This window comes from Mustela nigripes, chromosome 16, assembly GCF_022355385.1.
Source record: "Mustela nigripes isolate SB6536 chromosome 16, MUSNIG.SB6536, whole genome shotgun sequence".
NCBI lineage: Eukaryota > Metazoa > Chordata > Mammalia > Carnivora > Mustelidae > Mustela > Mustela nigripes.
In genome coordinates, this window is record NC_081572.1 from 58,940,082 (window position 1) to 58,955,935 (window position 15,854).

The 15,854-nt window shown below is 48.4% G+C and overlaps 1 protein-coding gene across 1 annotated transcript in view; it reads left to right on the plus strand.

Moving 5' to 3' along the window:
• RABEP1 (rabaptin, RAB GTPase binding effector protein 1) overlaps positions 1-15,854 on the plus strand; it is a 180,801-nt gene that overhangs the window by 139,260 nt on the left and 25,687 nt on the right. Inside the window, exons 6-9 of the mRNA XM_059378597.1 lie at positions 2,523-2,726; positions 4,310-4,470; positions 7,943-8,062; positions 13,264-13,399. Of these exons, the coding sequence (XP_059234580.1) occupies positions 2,523-2,726; positions 4,310-4,470; positions 7,943-8,062; positions 13,264-13,399 (621 nt within the window). The remainder of the gene's footprint in view (positions 1-2,522; positions 2,727-4,309; positions 4,471-7,942; positions 8,063-13,263; positions 13,400-15,854) is intronic.

Below are 15,854 nucleotides of genomic sequence, written 5' to 3' on the forward strand. Positions count from 1 at the left end.
CAGAATTGTAGCTCTCAGAAAAGACCAAGGTATCCCAAAGATAATGCTTTTTCTTTTATTTCACATTTCACTGGGAACATGGAGGTTACACATATAGCTTTCCTTCTGTGGCTTCATGTGTGTGGTCCCGGGGTCCTTCCCACGCACCCATCATTGTTTCCTACATACCCGTCTTTCCTCCCAGATACGTCATTACTTTCTGCAGCTAACGTTCTTATCTCCTTCTCTGGCTAGTGTTTCAGAATGGGTTTTTTTTTGTTTTTTGTTTTTTGTTTTTAAGATTTTATTCATTTATTTGACAGAGAGAAATCACAAGTAGACGGAGAGGCAGGCAGAGAGAGAGAGAGAGGGAAGCAGGCTCCCCGCTGAGCAGAGAGCCCGATGCGGGACTTGATCCCAGGACCCCGAGATCATGACCTGAGCCAAAGGCAGCGGTTTAACCCACTGAGCCACCCAGGCGCCCCTCAGAATGGTTTTTTAAAGATTTCTTTGTTTATTGGAGGGGGTGTGAGGCCATCGGGCAGACTCCCTACTGAGCGTGGAGCCTGTGGGGCTCTCTTCCTCTGCCCTGAGATCATGACCTGAACCGAAACCAAGACTCAGACCCTTTGCCGGCTGAGCCACCCAGGCGCCCCCAAAATGTTTTGATACTGACGTTGAAGCGGGTGTTGTGGAAGTAAAGATCTCTGCACGACTTACAATGAGCGTGACTAATGTTTCTCCCGTTACCCAGCCTGACTGTGCTGGGTAATGATTAATGTCCACACAACGTTGAAAAATCCTTTAATATTATCGAGTTGATTTTTTTTTTTTAAAGATTTATTTGTTTATTTATTTGACAGAGATCACAAGTAGGCAGAGAGGTAGGCGGAGAAAGAGGAGGAAGCAGGCTTCCCGCTGAGCAGAGAGCCCGATGCGGGCCTCAATCCCAGGACCCCGAGATCAGGACCTGAGCCGAAGGCAGAGGCTTTAACCCACTGAGCCATCCAGGCGCCCTCGAGTTGATTTTTTTTAAAGATGTTATTTATATGTCAGAGAGAGGTTGAGCACAAACAGCAGGAGCAGCAGAGAGAGAGAAGCAGGCTTCCTGCTGAGCATTCAATGTGGGGCTTGACTCCAGGACCCCAGGATCGTGACCTGAGTGAAAGTGGACACTTAACGACTGAGCCGCCCAGGGATCCCTCGATTAGATTTTTTCTTATACTTAGAAATTCATCCCGAGAAGCGTAGCCGCTGCCCTGGCTTGACCGCGGTGTGATTCCTTCATGTCGTGCGGCAGCCGGTGACAGAGTTAGGTCCTCAGACTGCTGTCCTGGCCTGTCCGCTTCGTTACTGCGGTCTGTAAAGGATATCGGCGACTTTACGTAGGGACGCACGGTTCTCCTGCATGAGTGTCTCTCATATCTTCAATGGTGAAAGCCGTGGAAAAGTCAAGAGACAAGCAGCTGGGAGAGTGTTCTCAGGAAGTAGGGTCAGTCAGTACCGGGATGTGTCAAATACTCTTCTCCATCAGAGGAAAGGCGGTTCATTAGAGACCCAGGCAGGGGCCGTCACCGAAGAAGAAAAGTAGGCATTAACTGTCTAAAAGATACTCAGCCTCACTGCTGATGGGGGCTGGAGATTACAGCTCTCGCTGACTTCTCCCCGTGACGTCGGCACGGAGTGTGAGCAGTGGGAGTAGTGACTGTTGGTAAGTGTACGGGGAGCAGGTGCGCCCTTTGCAGAGTCGATTGGCCAAACACACGCCCTAGCTGGGCTTGCATGTCAGATAACTTAACACTTAAGAGGCGGTCAAGAGATGTGGGAAAATTCATCCTGACTTTAAGAAATCCTTGATCTTGTATGGCTACTGTGTACTCTGGCTGTTTTCCTCCTCTGTTAACTGTTTCTAGAATGTTTACTTTGTGTCAGTGTTGGACTACTAGGTATTTTCAGTAAATTGTCTTATCATTAAAGCAGCCTTCTGAGATGGGTGTTTCTAATCCCGGTTTGTAGATGTGGAAACTGAGGCCAGAGAGGTTAAATACATTCATTAGCCAGTGGTGAAAGAGGCTCAGTTTAGCGTTAGAACTACGGCCTTAATCACTGTCTGGTCGGATAATTAAGTAAGTAATGGCTTTGTGATACCCTGTATACCTTAACTTTTATGTTTATTAAAATAATTCCATTTGGGGGCCCCTGGGAGGCTCAGTCAGTTGAGTGTCTGGCTCTTGGTTTCGGCTCAGGTCATGATCCCGGGGTCCTGGGATGGAGCCTGGCATCTGGCTCCCTGCTCAGTGAGGGTCTGCTTCTCCCTCTGCACTGCCCCAACCCCTACTCGTGCACCTGCTCTCTCACACTCTCTCTCAAATAAATTTTTAAAGAAATGTTCATTTTCTAAGTTAGTATTTTAAAATACAGGGCTTCATTTCCTCACTAGAATGTTAACATCATGAGTGTAATGCTTTATTGCTTCCTGGGGATGCCAGCCTGACCCACATGGACGCTAACAGGAAGGCTTTCCTCTTTCCCTTTCTCCCCAGAGGACCTGAAGAGGCAGAATGCGGTGTTGCAGGCGGCGCAGGACGACCTGGGGCAGCTGCGGACACAGCTGTGGGAAGCCCAGGCAGAGGTGGAGAACATCAAGGCCATCGCCACGGTCTCCGAGAACACCAAGCAGGAAGCCATCGATGAAGTGAAGAGACAGTGGAGAGAAGAGGTTGCCTCGCTTCAGGCTGTGATGAAAGGTAAAGACCGAGAACGTTCCGGGAGTGTTGTGGTTTCCTGATCTCAGCGCTGCTGATGGCGGACAGCTGGGCGGCTCTCCCACAGGGTCCTGAGCTCGCGTGTGGCTTCCTGCATGGCTGTCGTCGGAGGCACCGTCCTCTCTGGAATGAGAGGAGGCCCGCGGTGCTGTCAGTGGCCTGCCATCTGCCTTTGTCCCGGGTTTGGGACTGGGGGTTTACAGGGGCATTTTCCCGGGGTTGGCAGCAGGGCCAGGCCAGGCATGTGGGAGGAGCTGGCTGCATGGACATGGGGTGTGTGCGGGGTGTGTGCCGGGTGGAGACCTCTCTGGGGCTCAGGTCGCTGCTGACACTTCCCTGCTGCGTGTGTAGTCCAGCGTGGCTGGGAGTTCGCGTTTTCAGGGGAAGCTGGGATTTGATGTGCCCCTTCACTGCGGTCTCCAAGGTCGGAAGGTGCGGGCCGGAGTCCGCGGGCTGGCGGGACTTCCGGCCTCTGAGCCTGGGCTAAGGGAGGAGTCGCGGCTTGGCCTGGCTGCTGTCAGCCAGGTGTTCCGTGACTCCTGCCTCTCTGGCCAGACGAGGATGAGACAGAGGAAGTTGCCCCTGAAGCTTTGGGTTCCTGAAGTTCGTTTCATTCATACCGTATGTGTAAAATTGTGGTGACTTTCTCCGCCATGTTGGCCTATGTGTCATTTTTGCCCTGTTGCTCCAACAGGCGGCTCGGTTCACGAGCCCTGTCTCCAGGTTGGTGGCTGTCCCCTCGGGATGAGTGTAAGCCTCATGGTGGCTGGCGACAGTGGCTCACCCGCACGGTGGCCGGTGACAGTGGCTCACCCTCGCAGGAGTCCCGTTCTTCCCTCAGAAGCAGCCAGGGACTCTGGGCCAGTTAGAGCCTCCATGATGGAACCTGTGTCTCTGGGCCTTTGGTCCTCGTGGTTCTCCATCCCTTAGCACAGGGCTTTCAACACCGTCCTCCTCATGGCTGAAAAGTGGCCGCTGTACCTTCAGTCCACCTCAGAGAAGCAAACGTTTTCTCGAAGCCTCCAGCATGTACCCGTCCCGTTTACTGAGGGGCGTGGTTGCCCGTAACTACAAAGGCAGCTGGAGAATCTGGTTTCTAAACTGGGCGACTGAGTTCTTAACAGAATTGGGGTTTTGTGGGGCAGGAGCAAGGGATCGAAGTTAGTGGCTGCCAGCAGTGTATCTCCCAGAATGCTGTATAATTATACTGACGGTGAACCCATTTGATGAGGACCGTGTAGACTCCTCTCGGTGTAGAGTCCCGAGACCCAGGGCACTGTCGCAGATGTGTATTCCTATCCCCCACGTCTCAGGCTGTGGGTGCGGTGACAGTCCTGTTGGTGTTGCAGCTGAAGCCTGCATGTGCTGGCAGAGGTGTGGCGGAGGCTGGCCCCCTCGGCCGAGCTTTGCTGTGGGGCCCGGCACTGGCAGGGCCGGACCTTTCCTGGGCTTTCCCTGTCTGGGAGGGAACATTCGGCTCGTGCTGGTCCCCGGGGGCGGGCTCCTCCCTTGGTGCCTCCCGTGGTGGACGTGCCCCAACCCGCGCTGTGCGGTGCCTCCCGCAGAGACCGTGCGCGACATCGAGCACCAGTTCCACGTGCGGCTGGAGCAGGAGCGCGGCCAGTGGGCACAGTACCGTGAGTCCGCCGAGCGCGAGATCGCTGAGCTGCGGCGGCGGCTGTCCGAGGGGCAGGAGGAGGAGAACCTGGAAAACGAAATGAAAAAGGTATGAGGGAGTGTCCTTGCGCAGGGGCGTCCGATCCACGTGTGCACACGGGGACTCTGGTCTGCAATGGGGGCGGTTGCACGCAGAGTGTAGGGCTGGCTCCCCTGACACACGGGATGGCCGTGTGGCCACCGGCCTCCTGCCTCTGACGCGTGTCCCCGCCGCAGCTCTGCTGGTCACCTGGCCCCACACACGTGTCTCCCTGTCTGTGGCACACACAGCTCCCCTGTGTGTCATGTGTGCTGTTTGCTGCCTCTCTGTCCCTCCTGGCCGGGGAGCTCCGCGGGGGCAGGAGTCTTGTTTGCTGGTGGAGCCTGCGGACTCGGCGCTCGTGTCCAGCATACCGGTGCCGCGTGACCGCGAGTGGGTCTGACCGGACCTGGGCACCAGATGGTGGTGATCTGTCCTTCCCAGCACGCAGTGGTTCCCGTGCAAGGGCTGCGCTGCCTGCCGCACTGAACACGGTGCGGCGGGTGCCTGAGCTGGGCGGGAGGGCCAGGGTTCCCCTGGGGAGGAAAGCCAGAAAGCTTTTTGGCCTGTGTCCTTAGATGAACTTTCCCTTTACTAATGGAGGCACAGTCATGTATTGTAAGGCACTTATTATGTAAAATAATGGCTAGAATTGGATTTTTTTTATGTCATTCGGATTAATCATTCTTTCTGGTCACTCATTCCATACAAGGACACTTTTGTGTTTTTAGAAGGTTGTTTGGTTTTTCTAATAACATAAAAGTCATCTGAGAACCCAACACCCCGAGTAGAAGCTTCAGACATGAAGAATGGTTTTTTCCGTTCCATCTTGTTCCAGGACAAGCATGTAACTCAGCGTTTCCATGAGGACCTGAGTGTGTCTCGGTGGCTGCTAGAGTCACTTAGTCCTGTGACGGTGTGCTCCACAGCAGGCCCCGTGTCTGGTGCTGTCACTGAGAGTTCTAGCGCATATCCTACCAGGAGATCGTTGTGGTTTTCATTCTTCTGATACATTCACATCCGTGATTTTCACAACCTGCCACTTCTTGTCATTCTTAAAATTTGTTTTATTTGTAAGATAAACTTTATTTTTTAGAATGGTTTTGATTTCCAGAAACACTGTGAAGATAGTAGAGAGTCCTATATGCCCCACTCCTGGTTTCCCCCGTTACTAGGATCTGCTGTCAGTGTAGTATGTTTGTCACAACTGACAAACCAGCATTGATTCATTCTTACTAACCCGAGTCCATGCTCATCAGTTTTTACCTAACGTCCTTTTTTATGTTCTAAGATCTCTTGCACGAAAGCACATTGTGTGATGCCATGTGGCTCCTCTTGATTGCAACAGTTTTTACAATTATCCTTGCTGTTGTTCAAAAGCAAATAAAAAAATCTGTTTAATAAAATGGAACACCTGGGGGGTGCCTGGGTGGCTCATTGGGTAAGCCTGTGCCTTTGGCTCAGGTCATGATCTCAGGGTCCTGGGAACAAGCCCCGCATTGGGCTCTCCGCTCAGCAGGGAGCCTGCTTCCCCCCCCCCCCCCCCTGCCTCTCTGCCTACTTGTGATCTCTGCCTGTCAAATAAATAAAATCTTTTAAAAAAAAAAATGCAACACCCAGACATAAAAACAATTCTAAGAAAATTCATAAAGGAAGGCCATGTCCTTATTTCATTGTTTATAAAAAATGAGCCTATGAGAAGTGTAATTGGTATGAAATTCTTACAAGCTGTTTGCCTGGAAGAGAAGTGCGAAAGGGAAGCCTGTTCCGTCTTCTGCTCAGTGCCGCCCTGGACGTGCAGCCTGGCAGTAAAGCAGAGGAAAGAAAAAGTCATATGGGTCAACTTCATCCATGAAATCATTGCATCTGGATGACACTTTCTTTTTTGTTATTGTATTTTTTTCCCTAAATTAAAAAAATTTTAATTCCAGTGTGGTTCACACACATTGTTACCCTAGTTCAGGTGAACAGTGCTTCTGTGTCTTGCTCATGCTCATCACTGCCACAAGTGCCCTCCTTAATGAGTTTTTCCCTTTTTGTTTTTTTTACTATTTTATTTATTTATTTGACAGAGCATGAAAGAAGGAACACAAGCAGGGGGAGGGGGAGAGAGAGAAGCAGGCTCCCTACTGAGCAGGGAGTCCGACTCGGGATTCCATCCCAGGACCCTGGGATCATGATCTGAGCCGAAGGCAGATGCTTAGGGGACTGAGCCACCAGGGGACCCTGAGTTTTCCTTGTTTTTAATGACCTTTCTGCCATTAAAAAAAAAAATCATCTTTACAAGTTTTGTTTATAATGATATGCAACACATGTGGGGTCATCGTTACATGGGCACATAGCTCAGTCTGTGTTAAAGTCTTTGCTTCTTTCCTCCTCTATCAGCAGGCCTCTATAGGTATCCCAGATTAGCCGTGACTGAGGATATTTTAAGCTCATATGTCTCTTCCAAACAGGACTTAGTTAAAAATAAAATAAGTGATGAAATGACTCTTTAAGGACTGGAAAACCAAGCGAGTCCCTCTTTTCTGAGAGAGATGTTTTTTAGGGAAAATTTCCATGCATATTTGGGCATATATGATATTTTCCCTATCATGAACATTTAAGGGTAAACTGGAGCTCTTTTAAATTTAACAAATAAGGTTAATTTTCATTTTCACTAGAAGGGAAAAAGCTAACTTTCTGAGTCTCCTTTTGTTTCTGTGTGTATATATACACGTACATATACGTACACATTATATACACCTACGCCCACATATATACACACACCCATTATACACACGTATACGCTTATATACATTATATACACATATCACACGCATGTATACTTATGTAATGCGTATTATGTATACACGTATATGTATTATGAAAATCAAGTTTCTTACCAGTTTACTAATTTATGGATATTATTTCCTTTTTTAATCTATGTTTTTGAGAATGAAAGATAGAAAACAATATGATAGTTTTAGGAGTCATTCTTCGGGTTTGTTTCATTTAGATATCAAAAGTAAAGTATTACATAAATTACTCCTTAAAATAACAAAGATGGAAGGGTTTTTTTTATAGCAACATAATTTTCCAAAATTTTAGAAAATACATTGTATTTATGTTGAAAAATGAATCAATCCTTTTATCCAGCCATTTCGTGAGAAATATGGTCTCATGAATTTAGTAACTAAAATTATGAAAATGAAAGTATTATGTGTGTTTACTTTTATATATTGGGTCTTTTCCAGTTAATTGATTTAAAGAATCAGATTTGTTATAGTGAATCCATTTTCCTACTTCCCAGTTTCTAAGAGGAACATTGGGGAAAATCGTGATGATGACTTGAGACACAGAGTCGTGTGACGTTGGAAAGTCAGATGTGGTTCCGTTTAGCTGGCGCTCACACAGCACCTGGTAGGCCACTTGTGTACTGAGTCTCACAGCGGAGGAGTCAGCGTTTCTTGGAAAATCAGTGAACCAGTAAGTCAGGGTATTTCATTCTTTTTAACCGTAGGCTCAAGAGGATGCTGAAAAGCTTCGGTCTGTGGTGATGCCCATGGAGAAGGAGATCGCGGCTCTGAAGGACAAACTGACAGAGGCGGAAGACAAGGTTAAAGAGCTGGAAGCCTCCAAGGTTGTGAGACGCTGTAGCTCATTCTCTGAACCCAGGGCCCTGACCTAATGCCATGAGCAAAGTTAGAGTCACTGAGGGGGGAAAAACTGGGATTCAGACTTTGTGTCTTAAAATCTTGCTTTCTTTAAAATGCAAAGGAGAAAAATACTTGGGGAGGATTTTATCCTGATGGTTTTTGTTTGTTTGTTTTTAAAGATTTTATTTATTTATTTGAGAGAGAGACAGTGAGAGAGAGCATGAGCGAGGAGAAGGTCAGAGGGAGAAGCAGACTCCCCATGGAGCTGGGAGCCCATTGCGGGACTCGATCCTGGGACTCTGGGATCATGACCTAAGCTGAAGGCAGTCGTCCAACCAACTGAGCCACCCAGGCGTCCCTGTCCTGATGGGTGTTTTAGACGATGACCGGAACAGTGTCCTGCTGCTCTGTGAGCTGCAGTCGTGTTCATGTTCATGTCAGAGCGAGGCTCTGCCTGATTCGCTTTCCTATCGATGAAAATGAGCTCTTGGAAGTTGATTTATTTTCCTGACATGAGTCCCAGAATTGATGCCGTAGAGATGATGTAGTTACAGTGTGGCTGGATTTGTTGGCCATAAAGGTACAACCGAGGAAATACAGAGGGAATGTTGAAAACATTGATAATTAAGAGAGAGTAGGAAAGAAAGAAAGATAATAAATAGGTAGTAAACAAAAGCACAGCATAGGAATGTAGGAAGGGGAACTAAACGTCATCGCCTGCTAAAGTACATGGTATTAAAAAAAAAAAATCTAAATTTGTATTGCTTATAATAGACCGAAAATAAAACTGCAAGATACGACTGAGGATAGAGGAGTATCTAAAGACATGCCACCCAAATTCTAACCGAAGGAAAGCTGATGTAGTAATTGTGATATGAAGCCTCCAGGATGTAGGGGAAGGAGTGTGGAGATGGAGGGACCCCACCTCAGAATTCATCAGTGAGCCGTGACAGTCACTCTCAAGGGCATCAGACACACCTGGAAATTCGTGAGCTAAGAGGGACAGTTACAAGGGGAAATTAACGTGCACAGTTCTGGTAGGAGAGTGAGGCTGATCGTAGCCAGTGGTCGTGTGAGAAGAGGAAAATGTGAGCCGGACTGTAGGGGTTTGAGCAGTCTGATTAATAACTTGGGCGTAGCAGATCGGTAAGAGAGAGACTGTGTCTTCTGCAGTAGCAGAGGCTCAGCTGGGGACCTTGAGCAACTGAACCTCATCTTACTGCGCTTTGCTTTTCTCAGCTGTAAAATGGGGGCAGTGGTACCCCTCCCCCCATAAGGCCACTGATAGGATTATGTGAGTCTGCAGGTGTGAAGCCTAGAAGGTCGTGCCAGGATAAAGTAACTGTTAGGTTCAGGTACATGAAGATTTTCACAGCGTCACAGAGGAAGTGCTGAGAAACTTTGTTATGTAAACTCAACTCTGTTGTTACGCCAAAAATACTGTTGTATGAACTCAGCTGTCTGACCACAGGCCATTAAATTATCTCCAGTATAATGGTCACTAAAATAAAATGGAGATGGAAAAAAAAATCTCCTGGAAAAAGGCATTGTAAAATAGTTAAAGTGATTTGTTTTACTCCAGATTCCAGACAGGTGGACAGTGGCACAGACAGCAGGAATATAGGGAAGTAATGTACTGCAGAGCAGAAACGGTGAAATAGAAAAGCAAAAGAAAAACTGAGAATGTCAGTGTAATGGGGAAAATGGGCAAACTGGTAAGAAAGACAAAATTCCATTAAGACTGATCAGGGGGGCCCTGGGTGGCTCAGTTGGTTAGGCGTCCCACTCTTGATTTCGACCCAGCAAGACCCGATGCAGAGACAGCATCAATCCTGAATGGGGGGCAGTGAGGCTGACGGTTGTTCGCTTAGAAAAGCAAGAGGATGTGCCGGCAGATGTTAGACTAAGCAGCAGTTCAAGAAAGTTGTGCCAACAAGATCAACGTAAAAAATCATATTCTCCAGTAGTCCATCCGAGTAAAGAATGTAAGGGGGGAGAAAAGTCCCATTTATAGTAATAAAAACAAAAACAAACAGCTCCCCGCCCCACCCCGTCCCTGCCGAAAAACCCCAAATCAACTCTGCGTTGTCGAGTTGTAGGTACCTGAGAAAGTAAACATAAGTGGGTATGATCATTGTGGAAAGAGCTATGATGAAGGCATGAGCACGTGTGTGTCCCTCAGGGACAAGACAGTGGGCATCTTATGTGTGTATCCCCAAATTCATCTGAGTTCAAAAATCCCACTCTGAATACAGTGAGAGCTTGGAAGGGGCGCCTGGGTGGCTCAGTGTGTTAAAGCCTCTGCCTTCAGCTCAGGTCATAATCCCAGGGTCCTGGGGTCGAGCCCCACATCAGGCTCTCTGCTCAGCAGGGAGCCTGCTTTCTCCTCTCTCTCTCTGCCTGCCTCTCTGCCTACTTGTGATTTCTGTCAAATAAATAAATAAAATCTTAAAAAAAAAAAAATAAGGAGCTTGGAAGTAGACAGGTTGCCCCGCCTACCAGATGTTAAGACTTACAGTGAAGCCACTGTCATTCAGATGGCTTGTTCCTGGTTTGGGAACAGACAGGGGACCAGTGGAGCAGAATCAAGTGTTCAGCAGAGCCGTGTGTGTGTGTGTGTTTGGTACGGGATGGCTTGCCTTGTGCAGCTGCGGGCAGGAAGGGATTGTTAAAGCATAGCCTTTTCAGGGGCGTCTGGGTGGCTCAGTCGCTTGACTGTCCGACTCTTGATCTCAGCTCAGGTCTTGTTCTCAGGGTCATGAGTTCAAGCCCCACATCGGACTCCATGCTGGTTGTGGAGCCTACTTAAAAAAATAAGTACCCTTTTTTTAAAGAGAGAGAGAGCATGAGTTTGGGGGGAGCGGCAGAAGGAGAGAGAGGGAGTCTCAAGCTGACTCCACACTGAACAGGGAGCCTGACGTGGGGCTTGATCCCATGATCTGAAATCATGACCTGAGCCAAAATCGAGAGTTAGGCGCCCCTACGTAGTTTTAAATATGGAATAAATTGAAATTAGCTTTCTACCTCATACTTTCCAAAAATTAATTTCAATGAATTAAAGACCAAAGATTGTAAAATCTTTAAAACTTTTAGATCCTAAGAAAGATGTTATTTGGGATAGAAAAACATTTAAAAAATTTTTCAAATTTAGGGAGCATGAACAAACGTGAACACGAGTGGGGAGAGATGGGGGAGGAGAGGGACGGGCAGGCTCCACGCTGAGCTCATGGGGCTCGATCTCCCAACCCTGAGATCATGACCTGAGCTGAAAGCAAGTCAGATGCTTAAGGGACACCACCATCCAGGTGCCCCCAAAATGCTTCTTGAATCAGAGACAGAAATATTGGGAAAGAGAAGTTGGACAGATTTGGCTACACTAGAATATAAATCTTCCTTATTAAAAGATGCTGCAGAGGTTGCACAGAAAGGGTGTGGGCTGCTCAGTGCATGTGCCTGACAATGAGTACCCAGAGTCGGTCAGGGCCGCGCAGTCCGTGAGGGCCAGCCGTGGACAGACCAGTAAAGCACGCAGTGAGCCGTTCAGTCAGGAGGGAAGAGAGGCGTCCCGAGGGGAACGCGTTCGCAGCCTCTCGAGAGTATAAGTGTCGCCAGGCAGATGGGTCGCGTTTTTCCGCTGTGGCAGTGTGCAGACTCTCCCACTTCCAGCTGCCGCTGTCAGGTTGGAGACTCATGTGGCAGCCTGGGGTCCTTGGGGTCGTCATTCCCTCCCTTCACTTTGCCCCACGTTGCTGCTGTACCGTGGTCCTCTGTAGAGTAGCTTTGCGTGGTCAGCCCCACTGTCCAGCCATCACTTAGTTTCCTTCGCGGATGTCACTAACTGCTCATTGAGCCAGATACTTAGCCAAGAAGCAGCAGCAGACAGAGTTACTGGCTGGGTTCCACCGTTTTATGTCTGCCCCGTGGACTCCTGTTGTCGTCAGCTCAGTGCCCACCCCCTGCGGTCATGGGGACACGCTCACAGCGGCCCGCACCCGTCTGTGGTGCTCACAGCCCCCTGCGCGTCCCATGCCGGCTCCCGCGGCCCGCTCAGCCTTTGCCCACTGCTGACCTCTTGTGTTAATGGTCTAGGAGTACCGATGCCTGAAAACAGGTCAGCCGGCATGTTCACGCTGGGGGAAATAGGAAGTTGAAAGGCATGAAAATAACTTTGGAAAGTGAAATTAGACATAGCCATTTGAAAACGTGGACATACATAAATGGCCAGAATTTTGGATGGATAATACATAAGACAGGGTAAAACAAGTGATTCACACTCTGGGGCAAGACTATTTTATTTTGGTTATAACCATTTCAGATTTTAGACTATCTTGTTAACATTTGAATATTAAACAGACATAAGGCGTTTTTAAAAAGAAGTGATTTTATTTATTTATTTATTTAAAGATTTTATTTATTTATTTGACAGAGATCACAGGTAGGCAGAGAGGCAGGCAGAGAGAGAGGGAAAGCAGGCTCCCTGCTAAGCAGAGAGCCTGATGCGGGACTCAGTCCCAGGACCCTGAGATCATGACCCGAGCTGAAGGTAGATGCTTAACCCATGGAGCCACCTAGGCACCCCTAAAACATGTGATTTTAAAAAACATTCACACTGGCCTTCAAGTTAGTGTTTATCACAGTACGAGAGTAGTTATTTTTCCTATCATGACTTCCTCTTTTTTCCGTCCAGTACGTGTGTCCATGAAGATGGGCCCTTTTCATAAATTCAAGGCATTTGGAACTACTACACCAGAAGTCAAAGAAAAGCACATTTACAAGAGTGTGACACTACTTGCTATCTTTAGGAATTAGCTACTGTTTAAAGACCCCTGCACGACGCAGTGTTACTGAGAATGTGACGAAATGGGTCCAGGCAAATGCTGCTCTGGGAATGCAGATTAGAGCTGGCTGTTTGGGACATGAGGGACAAAGCTGTTGCAAGTCTTCTCCGTTCTGTACTCACTTGGCAATATGATTAAGGAGAACACCACTATTAATCATGTTGCTTTCCTACTTTTCTATAGCAACTATGTGTTTGTAGTGTAACTAAAAATTTCAACTTAACTTTTAAAATTGCACATAAAGCGTAAGTAGACGTGTCAATTATTTTCCAGCACATCCAGAACCAGCATATCTGCAGCAGAAAGTGCAGTTGGTTTTCGTTTCCTAGAACTGCGTTTTGTTTCAGGTTAAGGAGCTGAATCATTATCTGGAAGCTGAGAAATCTTGTAGGACTGACCTGGAGATGTACGTGGCTGTTCTGAACACCCAGAAATCCGTCCTGCAGGAGGACGCGGAGAAGCTGCGGAAGGAATTGCATGAGGGTGAGCACGGGTTCTATGTCTTTCTAGTCTCGTCTCTAAGGAAAATCGGTACCGATTACAGCCAGTAACAAATCCCAGACTCCAGCATAACGGTGATGCACTTGAAGCTTGGCGTGTGGCTCGCACGTTCTCCTGAGCGGCTGGAGCTGTGAGGGCCCCTCGAGATACGTGGGCTGTCAGCAGCCCCTCTGTCCTCGAGGACTCTGGGCATGAGCTCTGGACAGAAAGACAAGAGGGCTGGAAGCTCTGCTTAAATGGCTTTTGCCCCCAGACTCACTTTGATGGAGGTGGATCAGCAAGAGTGCGCGTGGACAGAGGGCAGGCGGTGCGCTCCGGCAGCCTCAAGTAGCGTCCTGTTTGTTAAGGACAGTTTTGACCTCCGGCTTGGTGGTGGAGTTCCACAGAAATGGACTCTGTTTCCTCTGGCCTAGGGAAGAAGGCTTATCTTTCCCCATTAAATAAAGATAATTTTTTTTTCTTTCTTTCTTTTTTTTTAAGATTTTAGTTATTTGTCAGAGAGTACAAGCTGGTGGAGGGGCAGAGGAAGAGGGAGACCCCCGCTGAGCAGGGAGCTGGACCTGGGACTCGATCCCAGGACCCTGAGATCATGACCTGACCCGAACGCAGGCGCTTCACCAGCTGAGCCCCCCAGGCACCCCTTCCCTGGCATTCTTAACCTTCTTGTGTCACGGACTCCTTTGGCAGTCTTGTGAAACCCTCTTAGGATCCTGTTTTTAATCCCTGAAATAGAAAATACAAAAGGAAACTCATGCATTATGAAACAGTAATGAAAACGTAAGTGACTGATCTTCCGGTACAGTAACACGTGTGCCATTCTGTTGATGCGCTCACGGCCAAGGTTTGGTGGTGGAAGCAGTGCCGAGCGTTGGGGCTGTGTGGGGGTACCTGCGGCCATTGTGTGGAGACACGGCAGTGGCTCCGGCTTCCGTTGGCTGCCGGGTCTCAGGTGCTGTCCTCCTTCCTGGGCTGGGCTGGGCTGCCCGTACTGCGGGTCTTTATAGGAAGCAGTACATTTCAGGGAGAGGTTAGTGGTCACACACATCTACCATTTTCCTCCTCTAGATGCATGGACTCCTGAGGCCTTGTGCGCGTTGTGGGTTGTACCGGGAGCCCCTTCACAGGCGAGTTTAGGACTGGGTGAGAGTCCTGCGGTGAATACTGTCTAAGTCTGTCAGGTGCCGAGGGACACAGAGCCGTTCCGTCTGTAATTGAGGCTTGCGTGTTCGGGGTTTTCCCCCCAAATAGTTGGAAAGGTGAAATTCTGTAAGCCCACAGTATTATTTCTTAAAATGTTAGGAGAATAACCCAAAGTTTGAGCAGGTCTTTGGTTTTCAGGAAGCACTTTTCAGATGTGGTGCTGCATCAAAAAGACACGTAGACTCTGAGAGCATCCAAAGAAATAGGACTTTCTGTTCAAATGACGTGCCCCAAGCCTTCCTAACTATCTGGAAAGTATCTGAGAAGTTTCATTAATGAGCAGGGCATAATTTCCATCTGGAAGCACACACCAAAACTAGTGCTTAACGGAGGAGAAGGTACAACGCAAGCAGCTGTGTGACTTGCAGCCCGAATTGGGAGAATTCGCCAAGTTAGTGCTCTCGCCTCCCTGGGACCGGCTTGCAGGTGCACTGAGAGGGGACCGTGCATGGGTGGGCTTCTTGAAAGAAGGTGTGAAGGGGGGCTGTGACCGACAGGTGTGTTTTTGTCCGGCAGCCAGAGACGAGCCTGATGTTCAAGGCCATTTGCACGTGCTACAGCAAGGTCACAGAGTGGGAGAAATTTGTTCAGCAAAGTTAGGATACCAGCGGCCAGGGAGAAGTGGGAGCCAGATTGTGGGCTGCCTTAGGCTGATGGCTTGGGATTTACCAGATGGGCGGGAAGGAGCTCCTGAAAAGGTTTCTCTTTGGGCTTCCTGCCCAGTGGGGAGCCTGCTTCTCCCTCTGTGTCTGCCTCCCTCCCTCTCTCTCTCTCTCTCATCAATCAATCAATAAATCTTTAAAAAAAAAAACAAAAACATTTTTATTAAATAAAAGCTTTATGGAGATATAATTCACATGCCATGAAGCTCACTCTTTTCAAGGCTACTGTACTCAAAGAGCTGTGTACTGCTGTCACTGTCTGATTCCACAGCTTCCCAGCAGGACATTCTGTCCTCATTACTCGTCACTTCTTTTTCTCTCGCCCTCCCAGCCCTCGGCAACCTTGGTCTGTCTATACAGATTTACCTCTTCTGGGCTTCTGTGTAAATGGCATTATACAGTATGTGGCCTTGTGTTTGGCTTTCCTGAAGGGCTTGAAACTTGAGAGTGATCATACAGATTTTGTACTTAAGAAGTCCATTTGAGGGACGCCTGGGTGGCTCAGTTGGTTAAGCAGCTGCCTTCGGCTCAGGTCATGATCCCAGCGTCCTGGGATCGAGTCCCACATCGGGCTC